General features: G+C 38.7%; 1 protein-coding gene across 1 annotated transcript in view; it reads left to right on the forward strand.

Annotated features, from left to right (window-relative positions):
* Positions 1-27,122, forward strand: part of VPS35L (VPS35 endosomal protein sorting factor like) — a 110,596-nt gene that overhangs the window by 43,630 nt on the left and 39,844 nt on the right. Inside the window, exons 12-25 of the mRNA XM_019494745.2 lie at positions 215-308; positions 2,788-2,865; positions 3,439-3,561; positions 6,344-6,390; positions 8,763-8,874; positions 9,594-9,710; positions 10,106-10,159; positions 10,651-10,731; positions 11,068-11,130; positions 12,742-12,827; positions 17,402-17,482; positions 20,933-20,996; positions 24,276-24,374; positions 26,004-26,081. Of these exons, the coding sequence (XP_019350290.1) occupies positions 215-308; positions 2,788-2,865; positions 3,439-3,561; positions 6,344-6,390; positions 8,763-8,874; positions 9,594-9,710; positions 10,106-10,159; positions 10,651-10,731; positions 11,068-11,130; positions 12,742-12,827; positions 17,402-17,482; positions 20,933-20,996; positions 24,276-24,374; positions 26,004-26,081 (1,177 nt within the window). The remainder of the gene's footprint in view (positions 1-214; positions 309-2,787; positions 2,866-3,438; positions 3,562-6,343; positions 6,391-8,762; positions 8,875-9,593; positions 9,711-10,105; positions 10,160-10,650; positions 10,732-11,067; positions 11,131-12,741; positions 12,828-17,401; positions 17,483-20,932; positions 20,997-24,275; positions 24,375-26,003; positions 26,082-27,122) is intronic.

Genomic DNA, 27,122 nt, shown 5'->3' on the forward strand with positions numbered 1-27,122 from the left:
TGGTATAATTCCTGCCCAAGATGTGATGTGCAATACATGTTGCATTTTACTTCTAAATGAAATTTTGCCCTAATACCTTTTCCCTCAGGAGTTTTCTATAATTCATGCTCTGATGTAAATGCATAATGTAGTCTTTAAAGTTATCAGTGGGTGGTATGATACTGTGATTAGTTCTTAAATCTCAATTTTAATTTGTAAAAACAAATCTTAACAGGGGAATTTCAGAGTGTCTCCCACGGTTGACATCTATGATTAGAGGAATTGGAGATCCACTGGTTGCTGTCTGTGCAAGAGCATACCTGTGCAGGGTAGGCTACTATTTCACATTATTTGAAATGAATTTATGTTGCTGGCCAGTTGCTTACTGCTGCAGTCCAGCCTGCCAATAAAGGAAGATTTAATTAGCTGCAGTTTTTCTCTGAACTTCCTTCCTTCTGCTGGCATATTAAAAGCATGTTAATGTTTCCATTGCAATCATAATATTCTCAAACCTTCTGCATAAGTGTATATAATAATCATAGTAATTTAAAAACTAATTTTCTAAGCTTGTCTTACCACTTCTCTCTCCTGGGGAAGAGTAATAAAACTGGGGACTAGGTCTTAGAGAATACGTGTAAGTATATGGTGCTACATGCTGCTCTCTGATTATTATGCATTGCTTTTCAAGAGATGACATCCAAGCTTTCCTTCCCTTTCAATTCATTGTTGCCTTGCTCTTGCAGCTGGAGCATCTGCTTTTGGAAAATGGCTTTATGATCTTCTGATAAAAAGGAGTTATTTGGCATGGTGTATTTAAAATAAAATGTCTTAATTTACCACCACTTCATATGATTATGGTTTAACAGCCTGTACTACCATTTATGACAAGCACTTCAAAATCTCACTAACACCTCTGCCAAAATAAACTTGTACAAGAAATGGACTTCTGGTGAATTTAAGGTGCATGAATGTGTTCATATGGGAAAAAATATTTGCATGCCAAGTCTTGAGAGTGGATGGTAAAAGGGTCTGTCGGTCTGAGCATGTCATATATGGTCTTTGTTGGAGATCTTATCACATGCTACACTGTTTTTAGTCAGAATGTCTTAGTCACCTATGCTGTATTTTGCAGGATTGTCATGAAAACCTTGGTTCAATTAAACTCAGTTGAATAAACTAACAGATTTTTATGAATGGATTCACCTTGTCTCTTGCAACATACTGTAGAGCTGATCTGCAGAAATAGAGCTGTTTAGACTGATCAGCTTGGATGGTCGCTTCCAGTATTTATTGGTAGGGACCTATGTAACTTGCAGGGGTTGGTTGCCCCCCACACCTGATTTTGTGGTCCAAGCATGGTGCTGGTCACCATTTTCAGGGCAGAGTGCAGCGAGCCCTCCCTCCACCCCCCCCAACACCCCCCCTGATTGCAAGGGACCCTGGGAGTCCTTCCCCTCCCCAGAGATTGACATATGGCTATCTGTCAATTTCTGGGGAGTGGTGGGACTTCTGGGGCCCATTGGCCAATCAGAGGTGTATTGGGCCCATTGGCCAATTAGAGGTGTATGGGGAGATTTTTGCCCTGCTGCAAAAATCTCCTCCTCCCGTGCTGTGCTTCAGGATGCCAGAGCTTCCCACCTCTGTTTTCAGTGTGCCCCCTTTCCCCTGCTTGCTTGCCATTTTCCAGTTTTTTTGCAGTCTGGTTTTTTTTTGGTTTTTTTTTTTTTTTTTGCAGGAACTGGGCTTTTTCATGTGGGATGTACCAGATTATATGATAAATAAGTCCTAGTGTGGATACAAATGATCTGTAAAGCTGCAGTAGAGATAACTATGGGTATTGTTGCTGCTAAACCAATTTGTAGAGCCAACTCTTTCTGTAGGGGAAGTCATAGGGCAGAGTGATATTTCTCTCTTGCTTGCAAAAGAGATTCAAAAGATTTAAGAGATTCATGATTCAAAAGTTCATCTGATTCAGAAACACAATATTGAAGGTTGGTAGGAGATGATTCATTTGGGGAGGTGGTGGATTCAGGTACCCAGCATCTTCCAGGATCAGGCCTTGGGGTGAGAAATGGTCCTAGGTTGTTAAACTGTTATTTTTAAAAAGCCCCAAACCTCTAATTGCTCTGTCAGGGAGTGCTTTGCCACTTTCATTCTGCTCATCCATAAACTTTGATAATAATTTTTTTAATTTATATATAATTATTATCCTTTTAAAAAACCCCAAAAACTAAACTTCTTTTAAAGATTCCTTTAAATATTGCAAAATCTAGCAATCAAATTAGAAAAGGCTCATCTTAGAGTTGTCTTTGCAATTTTAGTTAATTCCCATAGGTCATGTGAACATACGTTGTGGTCACCTTTTTATTATGTGAACATATGCTATTTTTCTATGACTCCTGTCTTATTCAGTGCACAGCATGGATATACAAGGTGGGAGGCAACTTTAAGTCTGAATGCTCCTAATTTTTGAGTGCTTCATGTAAAAAAAAAAATTAAAAATATTTTTATGTAAGCAATTGAACATGGGCTGATGTTTTCCCCCACACCTACTTGTTGTTGCACCATTCCTGCTGACCACAAACACTTCAGGACATTTTTATACTTAATGCAGTTACAGCTAACACAGGCCAGAGCCATCATGTCACTTATAAGTGAGGCAGATATAGGCACAGACAAAACCTGTTGTTCAGGTTTCTTTGTCTTGGTAATATGTGTATCACTACTGGTGAATAATTCTCTGTTTGCATGAATGTAGGACAATAGTAAGCGAGGAAGAAAATAAAATGTTACTTTCTTTTACCATAGGTTGGAATGGAAGTGGCTCCTCATCTCAAAGAAAGTCTCAACAAAAATTTTTTTGACTTCCTTCTAACATTTAAACAAGTAAGCAAATACATTTGCATTGGCTGAGTGAAAATAATGTGTTCCTTAAGCAGTCTATGGTGAAAATACTGTATTGTTCTGACTGTGAGTCTACCTTTTTTTTTTTCTAAAGAAACACAAAAACTGCCCTCTTCTTAAACAAGGGTTGGCTTATAGTTTGGTCCCTAGTAGTCGTGACTTCTGTACTTGCAGTATTTTTGTTCATGCAATGATGAACATTCCAAGCTAGAATTTTTTTCATTGCATTATTTTACCATTCTCTAGTTCATATAACACTAAGCTACAGTATTTAATTTTATTGTGGAATGCTGCATATACTGTGATAAATTAACTACTGTAGGTGGCATATATACAGGTTTTAATAGTGTCCACTGCAATTTTTGTGTCAAACTCAGGAAATTATGCAGAATAATTGTTGAGCTGCTGAGCATATTGTGTAATTGAGTTAACCTGATCTCATGAAGCTTTCAGTGAACCTGTGATTTGAAGTTCTGTTTCCAGTTTCACAGCTCTAGTCAGACACTTTTCCTTGCCCATGGCAGCTATTTCATCTGTTACTTTTTATTTTAACAGATACATGGAGATACAGTTCAGAATCAGCTGGTAGTCCAGTGTGTGGAGATTCCATTGTATTTGACTCTCTATTCTCCAGCTATTGATTGGATTTTACAGTGTATTGCATACCGTGCTCCAGAGGTAATTGATTATTTTTTCCATGGTAATATTTGATGTTTAACTATAAAAGGAAAATATAAAGCATGCATTTGACGGTGTGCGGTATTTTAAAGCTATAGTAGTCTAGTAGAAAAATTGAACGTAGGACTCTGCTGCATAGCACAAGAGTTAGAACTTCGTATTCAAACTTCAAATGAGAAATTCCCAGTGTATTCAATTATGTGGAATACTTAAAGTGTACAAGAGCAGGCATCTTTATAGGGCTACATGTGTGGTGCGTTACAAACCTGTGTAAGACCTGTTCAGTACTCTAAACTACTCATGTTTGAAGTAAGCATTAATACTGTTTGGTGGAAGTGCTAGAAAAGACAACTAAGTTTAATATAAAATAAGTAAGTGTAAAATCAGAACCAGCATGTGTGGCATGAATTACTTTTTATCATATTTAGAACTAAGAATTGAGTAGAATTCTTAGGCAAAGTGGAAGAGTGAACGTAAGATTAAACAAGAGGTTAAAATACTTGTATCACCTTGAATATGCCACGCAACTAATGAGAACATTAATGTTTATAATAAGAATCTAGGTTTTATGTTTTTATATCATAGTTCATATAAAATCTATTATATAAAATACAAATTGTAAAGAGAAAAGAATATAAAGGACTATAATATTTTTGTCCTGAATATTAAATTGCTGTGTATGGTTATCTATCTTTTCTCTCATGTTTGATATTTTAGTAGAAATCTTGTATAATAATAGATGGCTTGAGGAGAAATTAAAGAAATAGACTTCTGAAAACAGGGCCAGTGCCAGCTAGAGTCCACCTAAGATGCCCCAGATGGCAAGAGTTTTGAGTTACATATGTTGCAAAATCAGCTGCCCAAATAATCTTGAGGAAATTAAGCATTTATTATGTTTTGAGCATTGGCTATGGGAAATCTCTTGTTCTGATTTTTGGCTGGATACTTTTGAAAGAGAAGAAATTCTCATACACATGTATCAAGATGCTTGTGAAGGATGTTTTATCATTGTTAAAGGATGTGGGCAGCTGGCAGAAAGGTATCTTTTGCCAAAATAATTACTTTTAAAATTATTTTAAAGATGTAAAATGGGTAGTAGGCCTCTGGAAGTAAAAATATTACACACAATGGAAATCAAAATGTGCACCAGAGAAGGCAATCCAGCAGTGTCATCTGAACAGCAGTACAAATAGTTATTTTCCAAGGTGAATTGTACAAGATTTGTGAATGCCAAATAAAATATTGAATCACTTCCAAGGCAAACACAATCTACAGAACTTTGAGGAAAGTACTAATAAATGTAGAGACTGGTGTAAAGAAAGACTTGGAAGAATATTGTCCTGTCACTGGCAAGTTCTGGGAAATAGAAATCAAGGGGTAATGCCTGTATGAAAAAAGTGCTTACAAGCCTAATATTCATATGAGTAGTAGCAGCAGAAAGCAGTCCTTTTTAAATACTTATTTATAGATTGTCTTGAAATAATGAAAATACTTAAAGTTGAAACTTCAGCAACTCTAGAATTCATGTTTGACCGATTTTGTGCAGAACTCATGTAGCACAACCACACACCCTGGGATTAATCTAGAGCCTTGTGATTCTACATCGGGACCCTGTGATTCTGTTCTTTACACTACTTTATCAACTTAGCAGTGCAGATTGCACCTTTTTCTTTCTGAACTTCATCAACATAATGTTTTTAATTATCCTAAAATAGTCTGAAACAGACATTAATTTCTAAAGAGACATTACAACACTTCAGCATTAGATATAGAAATGAAGGAAGTCCAATCATGTGGAGTACTTAAATCCTCTGTGATTTGCATCTTTGCTTGCCACTAAGTTAAAAATATCGTGTTAAAATCAAACCTTACTTATACAGAAAGATTACAATAAACCCTAACTAATTTGGCTATACATTTTTAAGCTCTCATGTACAGGAAAAATAATTTATCCAATCCACATATTAAAGATTAAATGAAAACAGTTGAATACACAGTCAGCATTGTTCCTTTTTCTTACTAGGGTCATTTGATCTTGCTATCTCGATCCTTTGAGTCCATTCAGTTTCTTCTCTCGTACTGATATGAACTAGTGAGGATAATGTAGGATTTGTGATTACTTATCATAGTTGTCAAGCTACTCTAGGCTTTAGTCACTGTGTCTGCATTCTGCAGTAAAGAGCTAGTGATTTTTCTCCTTTCTTGCCAGAGGTAATTGACCTGGTCCTTTCTCAGAAAGATAACCTTTTGCAGACATGAATAAAGTCCTGGAAACTTGACTTGTATAACATAGTGTTTTAGATTAAGATGTCATTGTGCCTATTCAGTATGTTTGTTTATGTTGCACTGCATATGATTTTTCTTTTGAGTAAATGTAGAATTTAATAAGATTTGTGGAATGTGTTGGCTAGGTCAGTGGTTGGCAACCTTATCTGGTGGTAGGTGGAATGGCCCTGCTCAGCTCTAAGGTGGGCTGGCACTAGGGTTTGGCTACTACCACTTTTCTACCCCCCTGCTTTTTCCTGTTGCTTGGCTCTGGCCTGTCATGGGAAAGCTTACTGACACCTGGCTGCAGAGCTGTGTGGTGCAGTGCAGGCAAAGCCCCATTTAGGGGCAGGATCCAGTGGTTCTGCAGACCATATGTTGCCAATCCCTGGGTTAGGAAATTTAAATTCTGTTCTAGTGAATTTTGATGGGGCTTCTAAAAGCTGCTAAAAATGTTTTTGGGGTGGTCCAGACTTTTTTCCCTGCTCTTTAACTTTTAACAAAATAACTTCTATAGGGACTGCTTACTGAGATGATGGAAAGATGCAAGAAACTGGGGAATAAGTAAGTATCATGTAATCTTGAGACAAATTAGAAATCAAATCTCTGTTATCCTTGAATTCCAGTTATTTGATATAAGATCTTTTCACGTGAAAAATTAAATAATATCAGCTAACAAAACTAAGGCATAACATCTGTGCTTATAAAAGTTCCGTTCCCGCCTCCCCAGTGGGGAAGTCCAATGTATACATTGGTTTGGCTGAGGAGCAAATGTTAAATTCATTAACTGAACTGTCATATGAACTAGAGTTTAGCTAGGATTAGAACTTGTGGTATTCTGGATTCCCAGTCATTTCCTCTGGCTGCTCTTCATATTTCACTTTTTTTTCTGCTGCCATCTTACTCTCTGTGACTGGCTACTACACGTGTATTTGAAAGGAAATTGCAAAGCATATGGCTTTGCTGAAAGATAGTAGTATTTGTGTCCATTTAAGGCTAAGAACTATTTTCCAAGTTTAGTTCAGGAAGCATATGCCTTCACTCCTTCTTAACTAATTTTCCTTATTCAGATAGGGCTTGAGTTTAAAATAATTTTCAAATACCATTTATCCCATGTCCAGCCTAACCATGTTAATTCAGAAAGGCTGTGCATAAGTCTTGAACATACTTCCTGATTTATGGGATTGATAGTTTTGGTATGGATTCAGTTTATGAATATAAGTGGGCAGAAGTTCTATGAACAGTTTTCAAAAGCAGTCTTATTTTGCTTGAATGATCAAAAACTTGTTACCCACTTTATTCAATCACATGACTGATATTGCAATAGTTGTCTTTTTGCTTAAGGAGTCAGGAAGTGCAATTAAAATTGGAAGTGGGAATGCTCTTATGCTTTTTGTCTAAGGATGGAGCAAAAAATATCCTTAGACTCCACTGTTCCAACTTTGGTATATGGATTGTGGTCCATTCTGCAGAGTTTGCTTAATTTACTTTTGTAGCATTTTAGGTGGTGAAAGCAGACTGCTTTATCTGGGCACAACTGTCTTGTTGCTTTGAAGCAGTGCAAACTTTGCAATGTAGCACCAAGAGAACTGAGAAATTTCCCTGTCTGCATTTAATGGAGTGTTAACTTCAGCATCTATTTTTGACCTTTTAAAACCTTACATCATTAAGTTAATTGTTGGGAAATTGAATAACCTAGCTCTGACAATCATTTTGTAGGTTAGTATCATTAAAGGCAAAGTTCTTCCCTTTGCAGACTCAGGATTTTCATTAAATAATACAAATTTATATGGTGATTTTCATTTCCATATAAAGAATCCCAGTGCATTTGGCAAACTGGATGTGCAGCATCACTGGGGTGAATGGAAGAAGACCTGTGCAGGCTGCTGTGCATATTAACTGGTAGATTAGAAATGTTTGTCCAAGGATAAGAGAAAATTCCTGCTAAGTGCTGTGAGATGACTAAAGTTCAGTCAGAAGAGACTGGACACTAGGTTTTTAAAATGTTCTGTAAAAACTCAGACAGCTACCTACACTATATTGACTTGATTTCAGAGGGATGAATGTCTGAATAGTCTTGCTGGGGATAAATCAACATGGAAGCTGGACACCTGCATGTCAACAGAATTTGTCTTTGGGTATTTGCTTTTTAAAATGTTGTACCAGGCACATGCACATGCATCCCAACTCCTCTCTCTTGCTGTCTGTGTACAATACATTAGCTTGACTGTTCAGTAGATAAATCGGATAATATGGAAATACAAATAATATAAATGGTTGTTTTTATTTTGTGAGCTTAATCTTTGAATCTTGCTTAATATTGCTTTGGGTCATTTCTGTTCCAATAATTTCACTCCTAGAAATCAGACTTTACAACAATAATTTTTTTTGGCTAATGCAAGAAATCTTAGAAGCTTTTGTCAGACCAACTGGTATTTTCAACAACAAGGACTGTAGACAGGAAAAGAAGAGAAAAATTCAGCAAATATAAAAAAGACTGCTTTGATATGACTACATGACTTCAGCTTGCCTTCAATTTAGTGAATGAGGTACCAGTATTAAAAAAGAAATTTGTTCTCAAGTAGTGAAAATATGGAAGAAATTTGACCCTTATGGAAGAATTGTGATGTATAATATGATTTAAGCACAGTGAAATGGTGCTTTCCTAGAGGTAAAGCAAAGGAAGTACTATAGTAACTGGGATATCCATCATATCCTATAGCTTAGCGGAGCTTTGCCACACTTACTGTCGTCTTGTCTTGCCAGTGCATTGTAGTGCAACATGAGGGTTTTTTCTTTATGTTCTTAGCTCTTGTTTTCTGAAGTAGAACCTGAATGGTAGTTCATCTTTTGAAGTTCAGATTAATGTAAACTAGAGAATGGAGAGCAGCTCAAAGTATGTTGAGCTGAGCTGATTTGCATCATATTCCTTGTAGTGCCTTACTTCTGAATTCAGTGATGTCAGCATTCAGAGCTGAGTTTATTGCTGCAAGGTCTATGGATTTTATTGCCATGATTAAGGAGTGTGATGAATCTGGATTCCCCAAGGTAAGTTCTTTTTGTAATTTACAGCACTGCTTATTCATTATCTTGCCAAGAGCTTCATGCATTTAGCTCATTGTCTAAATGGTACACGTGGGATTAAAAACCAGGTATTCCATACATGGAAGTAACTATTATATAGGTTAGATAAGGTGATTTAAAATCTAGAACACAAGTAATGGGTGTTAGTGTGAGAGTATACAAGAATTTCTCTTGTTGTGCCAGAGCATGAACCAGAAAGGTCTACTGCCATTCATTCATGGGAAGTCCTCTTAATAGTTGGCCATTCCAATGCTGGGAAGAAGTTCTAGGATTAACTTATTTGGTTTCTTTCACAAAGGCTATATTTCTACTCCTCCCAACTTTGTTTTCTATTCGATATAGGGATTTAGTCTTTCCCCATTCAAACCAATGGGAGCTTTGCAAGAGCAGGAGCAGAACACCTAGAAATTACTTTTTAGACATCTGAAAAATATGCATGTATTAAAAAGGAGAATAAAAAGCTGTGCGTTATTTCAGGGTATGTATTGAGATGCATTGGTAGTTAATTTCATGGCTGATAGTTCTCCAGCAAAAGTGTATAATAGCTCAGACTTTGAGCAAGGGATTCATTCAATTTAATATACCCAGCTTCTATAATTTTGGAACAATAATACTGAAAGAGTTACACTTTCCAGTGAAAAATCTATTGGTTATATGATAGGATGGTCTGATCTCTTTTTCAGCACCTTCTCTTCCGCTCCCTGGGGCTAAACTTGGCATTAGCTGATCCTCCTGAAAGTGATCACCTTCAAATATTAAATGAAGCCTGGAAAGTTATCACAAAATTAAAGAACCCACAGGTAGGTCATTGATAGGAAATGTGTTGCCTACTTTAAATGCTGGGAGCCAGTTGTTTTAAAATGGATTAAAAACAATCACAAAATTACAGATGTGTTTAGACTAGATGGACAATAAATGTGACATTGCCTATTTTACTATTCCTAGATACTTGGTAGTTGCCCAGGCAGTGTGTACTGGTTGCTTCTTATGAACCACAGGTTACCCCAGTTCTAAAATGTTGTAGCAGTGCAACTGGACATCTTGTCTTACAAAGGCAACATTTCAGAAAAACTGTCCAAGTAATTACTTGAGTGCATACATTGCTAGAAAAGAAATAGAGATTGTACAACCTGATAGAGCTTTTAAAGGTGATATATTCTATTGACCATAACATAAATATTTATATTTTTTCTAGGATTATATTAACTGCGCTGAAGTGTGGGTGGAGTACACCTGCAGACACTTTACAGTATGTGAGAATTACTTTGAGTTTATTGTTTTAGCTGTGTAGGCACTAAGTGACTGTATAGCAGTTTACAGTGGGAAAACCAATGCTCATAACAAACAATAGACTTCTTTTTCCTATTTAGTATCTGCTTGTAAGAAAGCAGATACTAAATAGGAAAAAGAAGGGTATATTGTTTGTTATGATCATATTTTTTTTTTTAGTAAGAAAGTTGAATCAATACAAAATGATGGCTGCATCGGGAGACCTCTTAATTGGTCACATATGTATTTCTCACCTGTATATGGAGCATGAGGGGAGAAAATACAGACCAAATTATAGCTGAAGTCCTACCAGCACTTACTATGAGTTATCTGGCTTCCACTATAGCTCTGTAAAGTATTAAATCTTTTGTAAAGGAGAACCTTGGTTGACATTAGCACAGTGCTCTAGTAATGTAAAAGATGAACCAGTTTCTATACTGTGCTTGTGACATCTTAATTTGTACTACACAGAAGCGTGAGGTCAATACTGTTCTGGCAGATGTTATCAAACATATGACTCCGGATCGTGCTTTTGAAGAGGCTTACCCACAGGTAAGAGACTTTCTTTTGTTTTAGCAACTCTGTGAGAGCTAATTTTTTTTTTTCAGAAAAAAATCATGATGTGTGCTAAAAATTGCTGTTGTCTCCTGCAACATAATGATTATATTTTAAATTGTCTCCTTATAACTCGGGAAGCATTAGGACAACGTAATGCTATGGAACAGTGCTCTAGTCTAGAGTCCTGCACGCACATGCTCACACAGTGCACATTAATTAGAGAAAAAATTAAGTTGTGACTTGCAGATATACAGCAATGTAATGATCATGTACTGTATTTTTACATTTAACTTGTAATGAAATTACTTGCATTTTCCCCTTTTTCCCCAGCTGCAGTCAATTATTCAGAAAGTCATTACTTATTTCCATGACTTTTCCATACTTTTCTCAGTGGTAAGTTGCTTTTTAAGTTTATGTTCTTTCTGGAACTGCTTGTCTTTAGGAATGTTGTGCATTTAGGAAACGTAACCTGATTTGATTATCTAAATCAGCTGGAAGCCTGCATGGTGAGAAGTTTTTTTTGTCAAGTATAAAACTGTTAAAATACCCAAGGAAGTGTTAACTGATTACTTCTCAAAATCCATTATTTTAATTACAATATTTCACACTTTCTTCTTATTAGGTTATAGGGCTCTGTAATATTTTTGTTTTTAATGGCAGCAGAAGCAGCTCAAATTAATTAATACAGTCTATTTGTGGGCTGTGCTGAGAACTCCTGATACTGCTTCCTTTCTGTGTTTAACATATATTTTACTGTCTCAAAAGAAAGAACTTAGGGTACTATTTGAGGGGCTAAGGGAAAGTGAAGAGGCCAATCATTTTGTGGTAAAGACAGAATAAAGTTGGCATCCTGTTTTTTATATTTCTGTAGCCTGAATAAAAGGAAGCGTTTCAAGAGTCTCATTGATTTAAGAATTGTTTAAGCTCCTAAATCACTTAAGCACTTTTGATAATTTTACCCTCAGTGTATTTTCAAGATAGTATATAAGCATTTAGTTCTCTGGCTACCTCAGCAGTTTAAATTCAGTACCTAAGGGACATTTAACTATTCTAAAGCTCCAGCATCGGCAAAATTTAAAATGGTGACTGGCATTCCTCCAGTCCTTTGCAGAAGAATAATAATTCCTATTTCTAATACTCTAAGGCTTGCTTTCACGGTCCTCAGACTTTTCAGTAGAAATCATAATTGTATCTGATCTGCCTTCATCATATCCTTGCGTTTAAAAAATTTTTCTATATTTGGCTAAATGCATTCTAAATGTTGCATGTTATACCATAGTCCCTCAGTCAATACTCTTCTTATTTGCCTCTATTTATACTTCCATTTAATTATCTCATATTATTTAGTCATATTCTTATAGCTGTGGTATCTTTAAACTTCCCTATTAGGGATTATTGTAGAGTTAGAGTAGTGCTGTAGCTGGGATGACAAGAATTATGCAAGGCAAGGTTTCTTAGGGTGATATCTTTTATTGGACCTACTGCATAGTTGAGATAATCTAGCTTTGGAATGCAAAACATTGTTCATTAGGACTGAGGAGCGAATGCTAGCAAAGCATAGAGTAAAAACTAGCACAGCACCACACTGGATAGTTAGAAGAGGGGGGAGAGAAATTCCCAGGGGTATCAGACAAACAATTAGCAGAGGAAAAGAAGCTGATTACTGGAAGATCAAGGCCTATCAAAAGGGAGGAGGGTCATTCTTACCTTTCATGTGTGGGACAAATTCAGAATCAGTTAGATTTTTGGTTTTATTGCACATTATATCAGTGTTAAGTCCTTGGTTCTTAGTGTCCGGCCTACTTTTTTTTTGTTTGTTCCCAAGCTTGCCTTTAAAGGTGTTAGGTAGGTTTCCCTTGGACAAAAGGATAATGAGGTCAGACACTAAAACATTAATGCTTCTTGCATATTAAGGATTAGGAAAGATACTTTTCAGCATAGACCAAAATCTTTTATATGGAAAATGCTTCAATTGACTTGCTTCATTTTTATTTGGATTTTTAGGAGAAATTCTTACCATTTTTGGATATGTTCCAGAAGGAGTGTGTGAGAGTGGAGGTTTGCAAGTGCATTATGGAAGCTTTTATTAAGTAAGTAGAAAATATTCTGATTAAGTGAGCTCTAGAGGATCTGGGTAATCTATTGAAAGATTGTTGTATAAGATGTATCGAATCAGTGTGGAGTCCACTTAGCATCTAAAAGGTGCCCAGACTAAAAAGAAAATGTAAACATATTTGTGGTCAGTGTTGATCGATTGCTTATTAACTGTTTACAATGACTGTCAGGATTAGAGTAGTCTTTATTCCATCCTAGATGGGTTGTTGTTAGGGCTTTCTTCAATTTCCAGTGCTACAGCTAGTTTATATAACAAAATGCTATGCTTTCCTGTCCAGTCCTGTAACACTAACAATGATCTTAACATATGAATGAGAAAAGGAAACAAAGATGCACATTTGTTACAAGCACATTTGTTTATTATAAAGGCAGAAATGGAACGGAAAGTGAAATTGGAAGATGAGATTTCATTTTCAGTCATATCAATTATTTTAAAAGAATCTTTTTCATTTGTCGTACTCAAGAGATTCTTGAAACTTTATTTTTATTCTCACATCCTTCATTGGGATATTCAGATTTCAAATAGAAATATTATGGGATGATAACTCAGTGATGAAAAATTGATGAGAAGTGATAACTAGAGCAAGTTTTTTGTAAGAATGTTCATTAGCCTGTAACAAATACCAAATTGTTGTTTCCTGTTTAGACACTTAGAAAACATTTTAAGAATAAGAGAGATTCAATTTCTGCCTTTTTGTTTATGTTGGGTTACATCAATTGTTTATGTAAAAATACTGTATGTCAGAGATTTCATAATTGGTGGAGTGTGGCTTAATATTTTTTTTCTGCTACTAGTTTAAAATTTATTAAAATCTTAGTCCAAGGTTACTAGTAGAAGCCTACAATGTTTGACTCTGAAGAAAAGGAATTCCCCTCACCCCCTCTAATTCCTCCCCAAAGCCCAACTAAGAACTGGTGTTAGAAGTTCAAATTCTTTTGTCTTCTAGATGAACTATTTATAGAATTAAATATTAGCTGTCTTTGACTGACTTCTTTCATCCCCTCCCCTGTGCATCCATATGTTGCGCTGGTAACCATTTGAGTCGTGTGACGGCAAGGATCGCACTTATTAATGATGTTTCCAGGGTTACCTCTGCTTGTGACAGAGCTGGGAATCTGTACTAAACACATCCTTGTTTATTCTGTTGAATGAAGCAGATCCATTCCTGCTCTACACTACTGGCCATTCTTTACTCAGTAAAAAAGTTTGCTGCTTAGTAATGCCTCATAATCAAAGAATTTTTAAATGCATATAAAATGATAGGCAGACAAGGTTCCTTGGGTGAATTTGATATCTTTTGTTAGACCAACCCAAATAGTTGGAGAATAGTTATTAAGCAAGCTTTCGAGTTCAAAAACCCTTCGTCAGGCTAAGGAAGTTTCAGCAGTTGGTGTCCTTAGCTTGACGAAGGGTTTTTGAAAGCTTGCTTAATAACTATTCTCCAACTATTTGGGTTGGTCTAATAAAAGATATCAGATTCACCCAAGGAACCTTGTCTGCCTATGTCCTTAGACCAACACGGCTACAACCTACACCCCTATAAAATGATAGAACACAAGCACTCATTTAGTGTAGTTTTATAGCAAATAACCCATATCCAGTATAAAGAACTAAGAGCTCACTGCCATGCTAATATCTCTGACTTAGGGACTCTTTGGCTGTGTCACTAGGCCAGGTGTGAAATCTCTGCCTTAACTAAAGCTCTTGCTGCTAAAGTGAGTTGAAATAGGGTTACCATACGTCCGGGTTTTCCTGGACGTGTCCTTTTTTTGGATCTTCCCATCTCTGCCCAGGCATTTTTTTTTTTAAATATCAACAAATATCTGGGATTTTGCTCTACCTATGTTTAGCATTTAAGTCTTTCCCAGCACTTCCTGGCTTGCCCTAGCTAGGAGATGCTTGGTGCCGGGGGAAGTGGGGAAGGATGATTGGAGGCAGGGCATGCATGGTCCTGGGACTGCAGTAGGGTGGGAGAGGTGATTGCCTCTCCTGTGAGGAAAGGGGGCGGGGGCCTTTGGTGGCAGTGGCTGGGCTGGTGGCACCGAGACCAGTGCCTGTGCCCGCAGAGACAGGGCAGCCAGGAGGGGTTGGGGGGAGCAGGGAGCTGTAGGTTAAGAGTGAGGGGCACTGGCGGGGCTGTGGGTCAGGGCTGAGGGAGCTGTGGCTTGGGAGTAAGGGGCATCAGAGGGGGCAGGGGACTGTGGGTCAAGAGCATGCAGCACAGGCAGTGCCGGGGGGCTGTGGGCCAGAAATAAGGGGTATCAACAGGGCTGGGGGGGCTGTGGCTTAGGAGTGAGTGGAAGGGGTAGGGCATGGGCCCCCCAATCATTTTACCACCCCCCTCCTTGACAGGTGTCCTCTTTTTTGAAACTGGAAATATGGTAACCCTGATGTTTTGTTGTTGTTTCCTAGCATATACAGGGGAGTAATAGTGCTTCTTTGGAGCATTGTGAGAAAGGGTAATAAAGGGGGGTCTCTACTGAAGGAATTTAGGGCATTTTTTCTTGAGGACACTTTGCTACAGGCTTATACTGTGCTCTGTTTGAATTGTCAGTGAAGTCAAGCCCTGGGAAAGAGATGAATTTTAAAAGAATCAAAGGTACTTGCCCTACAAGGAGAGTAGAGTGTAACTTTGGTCCCTTATTTGCATAGGCACATAGGACTGGAAGTGGTCTTCTGGGCCACCAAGTCCAGTCCCCTGCACTTCCAGGCAGTCATTTAACCTAATGAATCTTCAGCAGTGCCACTGCAAACTGTTACAACTGAAGGGCACAGTACCTGAAACACCTGGGTGAGGCAGGGAGACAAGGGGCACTGCCATTGCCGTGCCACTCAAGCTTTGAGGAAGTTGTTGGTTAACCTTTGTTCAAGACCCTAGGACAGTGGGTTTTCAACCTGTGGTCTGCAGACCCCTGGGGGTCTGCAAGCTGTCTGAGGGGTCTACGGAAGATGACTATGGTCAAAATATGTGAATACTGACACTTACCATTCAGAAGGGTCCATTTAAAATTTGTTAGGGTTCTGCAAATGAAAAAAGTTTGAAAGCTTGAGTTATCAGATTCCTTCAATACTGCAGGTGCTACCTTCATACCCTTGCAAACACACAACTCCATGGGCACACTAACTGGCATGACAGAACTCCCTGTCCTATTGCACCATGCCTTCCACAGACTTATCCAGTTCAGTCTTAATGAGATTGCCACATCATTTTGTTTAGCAGACCATTCCAAAACGTCATACTTTTGATAGTTAGAAATCTTTAATTTCCAATCTAAATGGATCTGTAGCCATTTGATCTTGTCTTAAAAGCTTTTCTCCTTTCCTAATATTCACTCCCTAAAAATAGAGTGATCATATCTCCTCTCAATCTCCATTTTGCTAAATTAAGCCAAGCTTTTTTAATCTTCTTTCATAAAAGAAGGGTTTCCATTCCCTTAACCAATTTAGGCAGAAAGCAAGGCAGGGTAGTACCTTAGAGACTAATTGGTTCAGAGAGGTATTAGCTTTTGTAGGCAACAGCTTACTGCATCACATGCTGTGAATGGACTTAACCATCTTTAGTGGCCTTTTTTTGGCTGTTCCAGTTTAATTTAATCATATTTTGAACACTGGTGACCAGAACTGCACACAGCATTTTAAATGGGGGTTTACAAATGCTTGGTACAAAGTATATGTCCCACTAATGCATGTAGTTTCTAAGGACTTTTCTGAAAGTTTAATTACAGTGAAAATTGCTGACATTTTTAAGTCCATATGAAACAGTTTTTGCTTATCAGAGTTAGAAGCCTCCACCCTCTTCCTCTTTTAAACTTCCATGTAACCTCATAACCCTTCTGTGGCCCTTGGCAATTGATTGAGTTGTGCTGATCCATCCTATCCTCCCCTTCTGAAATTCACAAGGGAGCAATTTCTTTCAAAATATCTGCTGAAAATGACTTTGAAGATGCCACCCAGTAACATTTCTTATTGCCATGGTAACAAATTTATTTTTTGGAAGCGATATAATGACACTGGTATTAATCTGTGGCATGATTAACACATCAAGGTGATGCAGTCCCAGAGCCATATGTTTGCCTTCTTAAAGGTCCCGGCATGCCTTTCTGCTCTGCCTTTGAAGGGACTAGGTTACTTTCTGATATTTTTATAATGGTTTTACTTTCAAGTTTTCTGGGCACATCCAAGAAATCTGTCTAGATTTACACATCCTATAAGACTGGGGATATATGTGACTTGGTAATTATAGGCCTCCTGTTCAGTAATTACTAACTTTCATGCTTAATTGTTTTTGTCTCTGTACCAGCTATGACAGTAAGTACACTGCTTTGTGAAAAAAATACATAACTCAGTGCTACACTCTGTAAGATGTTCTTTTGAGGCTGTTGTACAAAGATGATTTCTCTACCATTGCAATTCTTTCTCATTACAGTATGAAAAGGCTTTCCCTTAGAAAAGAATTATTAAGTGAATGTTAATTGTTTTTTATCCCCACTGTTTTGTGTCTTGGAAAAAATGTGGTATTTTCCAACATTATTTTCTCATTTTTTTTAGGCATCAGCAAGAATCTACTAAAGATCCAGTCATACTCAATGCTCTTCTACATGTGTGCAAGACCATGCATGACTCTGTGAAGTAAGATCAGTTATATACGTTTTGTAAGGCTTGAATGCTATGATTTACAGTTCTAATTTTGGGGGTTAACAATTAAAAATGGCTTTACCATTAATGGGAGTGATGCAGTGTGGTTGCAGCATGGACTATTCCCTCTTGAATTACTGTTCTGAATGCTCAAGCAGAGTACGAATGGAAGTTGACAGTGACATCATGGGTGTTCCTAGTGGGAAGGGAAGCAGCAAGGATCTTTCTGAGAGTAAAAAGCTGTGAAAAAGTAGTAGAGGTAATTAAATGTTGTCAGTTTGGGTCCTTTTCAATGTATTGTATTTACTCAAATCCAAGGAAGCAGGCTGCAGGGGGGAACACGGGGTGAATAGGCATTGGCACAGGCGCACATGTGGCAGGGGGCAGCAGCAGAGGAGCAGACAGGCATGGGGGGAGCAAGGGGCAGGTGTCTGGCCCCCTCATGTCCTACCTGCCTGCTGCCACTGCTTTTCCTGCCACAGCAGTGTGGGGGAGGGGGAAGGAGAGATGCATTAATTTAAGGCTACATTTCAGTAATTAGATTCTATATGTGGAAAATTCTAACAGTTCTAAAAATGTATGGAATCTAATTATTGGGGGGGCATCTTAAATTTGAAGTCACCTTGAATTCGGGTAAATATAATATCTGTCTGTGATGATAAAAACTGGAGTCTCGTCTAAGAACTACTATTAGTAAAATATATAAGGGGTTTCAATTCATTTTGCCATTTAAAGTAGAGGTCCCAATACTCCGTTGTCCTTTAGCTGTTTCCAGTTTATCACTCAGTACTTGGCAACCCTAGGTCTTGAAAAGAATATGTAGAGAATCTCCTTTGGGTAGGGCTATTCTTGGATGATATAGGAGCTCCTGTGTCACTTCCCTGGCTTGGCAGGAGAGAGAGTTGGGTGTCCCTTTCTTCCACTGATTCCTGACTAATAATGTTTCTCTGAGGCTATTGGTATAGGAACAGTTTAGAATAGTGTTCCCTTTTCTCCAGGATCCCTCTTCTATACTGAGTCCTCAGCAACCATGGCTGAGAATCCATCCCATAAGATTAGCTGCTACTAATAATCTAAATTCTTTAGAAAAAGTACCGCCCCTGTATCAAACATCTTGCAATAGGAGACTAACTGACTTTTCTGCAGTGCCTTTCATCCAGTTTCTTTTAAAATACTGGGTAGGTACCAATTAATTAGGCCTCACAAACACACTTTTTGAAGTAGGGATATATGACTGTTGCAATTTAGAAGAGGAGGTGAAATACAACAGTGAAGTGATGTATCCAAAATCATATAGAAAATTAATGGCAAAATTAGGAAATAAGTTCTCCAGGTTAGTGTCTTATTAGCAAAACTGTCCATTCTCTTTTCTATTTGTCCGTGCAATTCTGTACAGCTCAGTTCCTTGTGGTACACTCAACCATGAACCATTTATAATTTAGTGCTTATATTTTAAAGGTAACTTGAAACTTTTTAGCCTTTATTATTGTAATTATTTTAGGGTTTAGTCTCTGAATGCAAGGATATATTGGTAATAGAGGAAATCAGCTTTGACATGTGATTCAAACTGATACCAGTCCAACTGTTTAATTGTAAGGTGTGTCAACTTTTGGTGTCTCTCTGGGATACCAGTGCCCTTTCAGTGCCTAAGCAGTGAGAATATTGGAAGCAAAATTCAACATTAAGGATTCAAGGAAGTTTCTAGTGGTCTGTAGTTGACACTTTGTCTGATCTTATTGCCAAAGCAATCCTGAAACTTTTACTGGGAGTCTTGAAAACCCTTATATTAGTAGTTCCATTAGTTAGCATCATTTGTTTAATTCTGTTCTGTCAACTCTTCAGTGGCAAATTTGTATATAGATTTAATAAGTTTAAACTACCTCTTCTGAACCATTGTTCATGAAAAAAGGCAAAAGCTTCACTCCTGGGTCTAGGGCTCAATATGACACAGACCAACACAACAGCTGTTGAATGGTAACAACGTTGAGACTGTAATACCAGTCTGGTGCAGAATTAAACTGACAACCTATATAATTGACCCCATAGATCCCATTGCAAATCTCCTGTGCCATCCAGACCTCTATCACTTGCTCTTTTGATTGGCAATGTGCTAGCGAGCTAATTGTGCTGATACTTTTCTTTTTTTCTACTGAATTTGTATAATAAAACTATTGTTCTGTTTCCATCTGGTGTCTGTGTTAGGAAAAAGGTAAAATGATATGCTGGAGGTCAAAGCTGCAGCATAATGCTAAAAGGATTAAATTGGCTTACTTAATTTCAACTTAACTTTTTGTTTATTCATTCTAATCAAAATAGACTTTCTTATTAAATTTTAACATGATGTAAATTTGCCTCATATTGAATGTGACCTCTGCTTTCTGAAGTAAAGATTACCATGAGGACATCTATCTAGATACTTTTATATACTTTAATGCAGTTTATAACAGCATGACATCTAGTGAGCACTAATATGCACAGTTGAGCTAATCAATTGAGAACTGAAACTTGAAAGGAAGTTTAATACCATAAAGAGGAAGGAACTTGAACATAGATTAGCTTTTTTTTTCTTGTTGATAGTTGATTTCAAGTCATATTTGCATTCAGATCTTTATTCTGTAGTGCAGTGGTACTCAATCTTCTGGCCCCATGGGCCAGATGAGTGGTGTGGAGCCTGTCTGCAGGCCAGATCCTGGAGGCAGGGTTGGTTCATGGGCCAGATTCAGCATGAGGTCAGCACGCAGGGTTGATCTACAAGTGCAGTCTGGCCAGCCCCTGAACACCAACATGACCTGACATATGTGGCCTTTCCATCTGGCCTGTGGGCCCCGTAGGTCCAGAAATTTTGCAGTGGGAAGTAGTAGCAGCTTAAGTTGCTGCCTCTGGAAGCCCAGACAGTTCATGCTGCCACCGCTCGTTTGCTATCATATTTCCAGACCTGTTGAGAGCTCCACAGACTGAATGAGACAGTCCCATGGGATAGATTCAGCCCCCAGGGTGGAAATTGAGTACCACTTGTAATACAACACTTCATCCACAGACCTGTTAAACTTGTTTGGGAATATTAATTAGCTTAAACACCATCTCTTTTCATTGGGATTCAAAGTATTTCATAGCAAGATTTCTGTTGGTTGCTAAACTTTGTAACATCTTAATCTTTTTTTGTGGAACTTGCATATTAGTGCAGACTTGATCTGGCAGTATCCCTTTGCTAGTGTTGAAATTGACAGATGGTTATAAATACAGTCGTCTTTTCAGAGTGTTTAAAATTGTAGTGCAATGCCAAAATTATGATTAACATCTCACTTAATAACATAAACTGCTGTATGCGGACCTGACCTTTTAAAAAAATGTGTAAGATACACACATGAGCTTATACTTGGAGGTATATGTTTTTTGGAGAGTGGCTTATCTTAATTATTGACCATGTAAACTTACTTTTTTTAGTGCACTAACACTTGAAGATGAGAAGAGAACGTTAGCAGCTTTGATAAATGGATTTATAAAAATGGTAAGTGGCTGTTGTGTATGACTGCCTATAAAACTTAGAACTGGGATTCTAAAACAGCCCACTGTGGTTGCCAATATACTACTGAAATTCAATCCAAGTTGCGTAACCCACTCATTTAGGTCTATCAGAAATCCTAGCCAGGAAGTATTTTGTAAAATAAATACACAGATGTTTGAAGGAACTGTCATATAACCAATGATGATGAGTTGGTATCACATGTGTAGTTTAAAGTGTGGGTATTTCAAAAGATGTTAAAATCTTCTGGTTATTTTTTTTGTTTGTTTTTAAGTCTCATATAATGATGACATTCTTGCCTATTGTGAGCAGTATCACTAGTTGATTGAATTTTGCCAGTCCCAGCTGAAGGGGATGAAGGCAAAGTAAAAACACAAAGTAAGACTTAAAGATTACAGGTGCACTGATACATTGGTCTGATGTTGGATCGGCACCGATACAAAGAAAATTGATTGTATCGGAAATTGGCCTTATGTGGCCAATAATTTGGCTGATAAATGCCAGTGCATGCACACAGATGTTGTGCAGCACACAGGCAATGAGGAGCACAGCCCGGCAGCTTGGAGAGCTGCATGCAGCTGGTAAGTCTGTTGTGCTGGAGAGGGGGGAGGGAAGGGGTATGGGGGCACAGATCAATACCCACTGTGGTGAGGGAGGAGTGGGGCAGGGGCTGGGGCAGGCGCTGCCCAGCCATGGCAGGACAGGGCGCAGGACGCAGCTGTGGCTTGTCCGGGGGATGCGGGGGTGGGGGGGAGGTGGCTTCCACTGCTGTGCGTACCATAGGAGGGCATGAGGGGGGCATGTGTCCCCAGATCAGTGGGGGGGTGGGGGCGGGGCTGCACCAGGCTCTTCCTGGGGTGGAGGGTTAGGCCGGGGCTGCACTTAAGGTGGGTGGCAGTGGTGCTGGGAGTGGGGGCTATGGTGAAATTTGGGGTGGCTGCAGCTCCCCCCCCCAGCCCCTCTCCCAGTGCCACCACTGCCACCTACTCTGAGCCCAGCCCTGTGTAGCCTCTGCCCCACCCTGCACAGATCCGAGGGCATGCGCCTTCCCTCCGGTGCCCTCCTGGGGTGCGCACAGCAGCAGGAGCCGTCTCCCCACTGCACGTCTTGGATGAGCCAGGGTTCCGTCCTACGCCCCGGCTGGGCAGCGCCTGCCCCAGCCCCACTTCCTCCCTCACCGCAGGGGGCGTTGATCTACCCCCCCCCTACATCCCCTCCCCTTCCACCACAACAGGCTTACCAACTGAAGGCAGCTGTATTGGAAATTGAATTGGTACCAGCCGATATGCCTCCTTAAAAAGCTGCTATTGGTGTTGGCCCCCCAAAATATTGATGCACCCCTGTTAAAGATTAAAAACCATCAGGAGTTTGGACCCATCGAAATCAGGATGCTGGTATAAAAATACAAAACCTCTCTGAGACATTTTGTTACCTTCTAATTTTTGATCCTTTGGGGTGTGTTTCTAGAGACGCTTTCCCCTATGATCCGTGAAACTAGAAACAGTTTTTGAATAAGAGATTTTTGTTTAATCACTTGGCTACACAAGAGAGGTCTTCAAGAAAATAATTAAATATGGCAGGACTTTTATTTGCTGCATGTAAATAAAAGATGTTCCACTGGCTTTTGAGGTAGAAGCAAATTGGAAGTTGGGAGTATAAACACTTCCACATTTATACTTTGTTTCTATTATCACAAATCCTGGCTCATCGTTTAACCATTCACAGCTACCAGGCTTTCCCCATTTTTCTCAATGTCTTCTTTCTTCTAATCAGATGGCCAGTCGGCTTTGTACTTTTATCCAGCTAGCCAGTTTCTCTTTAACTTAATATTCATTAATAGCCATCTGTTTACTGCTTGAAAGATTTAATTTGATAGTTCTTTACCACATAAAATATTGCAGAACTTCTCAGAGGGGAAATTGTAACATATTAAATATGTTTCTCTGTAGTTGTAGAAGGTTCAGTAATGGTATATGATGTGTAATGCTGATTTAATTACAGAAGCACAGTGCAGTATCAGCTGGGTGGTAACTTGAAATTTGTGGCATTAAACTGTGAATTCCTGCCTTGTTTAATATGCTTTTTGTTATAACCCAAGTTCTCACGGCCTGCAGCCTCCTCTTTGAGTTTTTCTTTGCTGTTGGTTATTTTTGTGGGGGATTATAATTGGAGACACATCCTTAGTACAGCCAAGCCTGCTTGTTCAGGAAATTGTGTTTTTACAGACATTCCCCAGGGACATACTCTCAGAGAATCACGATTTGCCCAAAAGTTAGAAAGTCAAAGTAACTTGCATCTGAAATTTAAGAAGCAGTGCTATTTTCAGTGCAGTCCCTTTTAATCCTTTTATGTAATGAAAACTTCCATTTAAATCAATATTGAATTATTCTTTCATGGGTGACTTGAGTAAGATGTTGGTCTTCCTTTCTTTTCTTTATATCTTATATTGGAACAAGCTTCAGAAATATTTTAAATGTATAAATGCAGGCTAACTTGAAGATTGCTGCTTCTTTCATGCATCTGACCTGAAATGTTCTTGCAGAGAACTGTTCCTTTTAAATTCTGGAAAACTAGGAGTCTATGATCAGAGTCTTAAAAGGCAAGCCATACAAGGAAAGGCTGAAGGATCTGGGACTCTTCAGCCTGAGGAAAAGAAGGCCGAGAGGGGACCTGGTAGCAGCTTACTGCTACATTAGGGGAGTACATCAAGAGCTCGGTGAGCAACTGTTCACCAGGGTACCCTAGGGGAAAACCAGGAGTAATGGCCACAAGCTCCTGGAATATCGATTCAGGATCAACATTAGGAAAACTTCTTCACAGCCAGGGTGTCCAGACTTTGAAATAAGCTCCCTCCAGTGGTGGTGCAATCACCTACCCTGGAAATCTTCAAGAGGAGACTGGACGGTCACCTTGCTGGGGTCACCTGACCCCCAGTTATCTTTCCTGCTTGGTGCAGGGGGGCTGGACCTGATGATCTTCCAAGTTCTCTTCGGCCTTACAATCTATGAATCACAAGAGGGTTTACTTTTGAATTTCTCTCCTGGCCTTCCTGGTGGAGTCCATAGTTTGGACTTTTGGAGTGTCGCAGAAAGGATATCTATTACCAAAGTCAAGCAAAGACTTGGACAAATTACTTTAAAGCTTTAGTTAGGGACGTTGCTTCAAAACCCCATGTAAAACAGAACATATTAATATAGCATATAGAAAGCTTCTAGCTGTGAGCTGCAGACATGGTTAAAATATGACTTTATCTTTCTATCCTAGGTTTCATTTGGCCGTGACTTTGAACAACAGCTGAGTTTCTATGTTGAAGCCAGATCAATGTTTTGCAATTTGGAACCTGTTCTTGTCCAGTTGATTCATGTAAGAGAGAGCTCATCTCTAAATGTAGTTTTTATCAGTTATGGATTTTTGGGGGGGGTTGTTTTTTTGTTCTTTTTTTCTTGTTTTGTTTTTTGCATTAGCTTTCAAAGACTACTGTAGCTTTGGAAGACTTGTTAAGGCCTCAACATTAGGTATTCAGAAGTATACATTTGTTCTACCCCCCCACTCTGTTAAATTCTGTTGGAATTTGTTCCAATAGTACCAGTGGGTTAAGGAACATAATTTTCTTATGTTCTTAAAACAGGGAGATTTCTGGGTCAATAGAATAAAGGTTATGATAAGGTTTTTCTGTGCATTCAGGAACTGGAAGGGTTGATGGTCGTAGAAGGCATGTGCGACTCTCAGGTGAAAGGACCCACTTGTAGAACAGACACCCAAAACAGACGAGACAGAACGCAGAATCTAACTATTTGGGGAAATAGTGCAAAACTCTATTTGATCAAGCTTTTTTTGTATTGTAAGCAGAAGAGCTTTAACAACATGAAAGTTTTTCATAAGCATGCCTGGCAGGTATAAGAGGTTGAAACTTTATAAATAAAATAAATTCAATTAGGGACTTGGCTGTTGCCAGCCCTATATTGTACACACAACTTGTGGAAATATGGTGACTGCAGGACAACATCTATAATTAAGTTTATTTAGCCTACTTCCATGTTAATATGTATGTAATAATTATTGTGAACAAGATATAAATGGCATATTCACTAGAAATAAAGAAAAAACAGTGACTTTTAGTGTTGTAGAAGAGTAAAGAAGAAACAGCATAACAATATGTGAAAAAACAGACTTATGCTTCAGACTTAATTTTGACAGAATGATGTCAAGATGCACTGAACTGAACTCATGTGACTAGTTTTTTAATTAAAAACAGACTTCCCCTCCCCCCCAGCCTTGCTTTATTACAGCAAACAAGAAAAGGAAATGAGGACAACTAAAAGGCTGTATGTACAATTCACTATATAGTATACCAAGTGCTGCTGGTTTTTCCTAATCTTTGAATGCATCATCAGAATTATATAAATGTAACTTCAGACCTTACATTTAAAACTTTGCAAAACTAAGGAAGAGAGTAATATAAAACAACCATAATGAGCCTTTTGGTTTCTTGTTGGTGGTGCAGGAAGGTGATGGAAAGTAATCTTCAATAAATTAGATTGACTTGTGAAAAGGGGAGTTCAAATAAAGATGGTTATTGACTCTGGCTGAAACTTCCTAACTTAGAATCATATAGAAGTAGCTCTGGAAGGGACCTCCAGAGGCCATCTAGTCCAATCCCTGTCTGAGGCAGGATCATCCCTATCCAGACTTCACTTAGGAATTGTCTACTGCAGTCTTGGGTTGAAGATAAACAAGTTATTTTTTTAGTTTTTACACTAGCACTACTAAAGCACTAATGTGATCAAAGTGTAACTATGATAAATACTTTCACTTGGAGGTTAGACTCTGGGCCAACTACTACAATTAAGATGCATCAACATTTTATGGAACAGTGTAAAATTATCTGTGGCTGCTTTTAGTATTGGTGTGTTTAACTTAATGGAATTAATAAAAGCGGTTTTGTTTATTTGCAGACAGCAATTCATGTTTTTTGTCTTTTTATGTATATAGTCTGTGAACCAGCTGGCAATGGAAACAAGAAAAGTGATGAAAGGGAATCATTCCAGAAAGACTGCTGCATTTGTCAGAGTAGGTGTAAAAATGTAATGGGTTTCTAAACCATCCATTCCCCTTTATACAAATGTTGTCATCTGTCAGCTTATAGTTATGGTTTATAATTTGCCATATTGCTATCAGCCCACTGTTTCTGTATGACACTGATGTTTGTTTGCCAAAGGCCAATTGCTACCATCCTCTTTCAGACAAAACTCCTATACAGAGTTTTGTGCAAGTACAAACAGCAAGAATTGGTCCTCAATCAAAGTTTATTGGTTTTTTTTTTCACTGTCTACATGTTTTCTAAGCATTTCTTCAAGAAAACTTAATTTCCACCCCGCAAACTGTCATTGCATACCCAAGCCAGTTATAGAAGGAAAAATAGTTACAGGAAGAGAAACGTTTCTTGTTTTGTAAGTGATATGACTTAAGCAGTTACTTAAATATAAAATGAGTGTGAAGTATACACAAAAGCCACTTAATGTAGGTATGCTTGTGGAAGGGCATCAGATGACATGCATGTCAGGCTCTTTATTTTTTTCCTCCTCTTAAATATCTCACCCTGTAAGTATTGTTGGGAAGGGTTAAATGGGTTCTGCTGACTTGTGACCCATGGCATCTGAATATTTGGGGAAGTGGGATTGCCTCTGAGAGGATCTGTGATACAAGCTCTTGAAGGACACATCGGGCATGTCTATGCGTTCAAATAATCTGGGAGCAGTTTACTTTAGAGTAAACTCTCCCAGGCACATGTCTACATGTTCAGGGATGTGGGAGCAGATTTACTGCTCTTAGCAGCAGACCGCTCCTGCTCCCAGTAGTCCTGCACCAGGTCCCTGCAGCAGCCTGGGTCAGGAGACTGCTGTCTACCAGCAGGGGATAGGACATTGCTCCTTGCCTCCAAGAAATGCCTGCTGTCAGGGTAGGCTCTGCTGCCGGGGCAGGGACAATATCCCCATGTCCCAACAGCAGGGAGCTCTCAGCCCCAGCTCTGCCCAAGCCCTGCAGTTGTGGGGCCTAGACTGGAAAATCCTGATTTCCCAGCCCAAGCCCCATGGTTATGAGGCTGGGAGA

The sequence above is a fragment of the Alligator mississippiensis genome, chromosome 13, assembly GCF_030867095.1.
Source record: "Alligator mississippiensis isolate rAllMis1 chromosome 13, rAllMis1, whole genome shotgun sequence".
NCBI classification, from domain to species: Eukaryota; Metazoa; Chordata; order Crocodylia; family Alligatoridae; genus Alligator; species Alligator mississippiensis.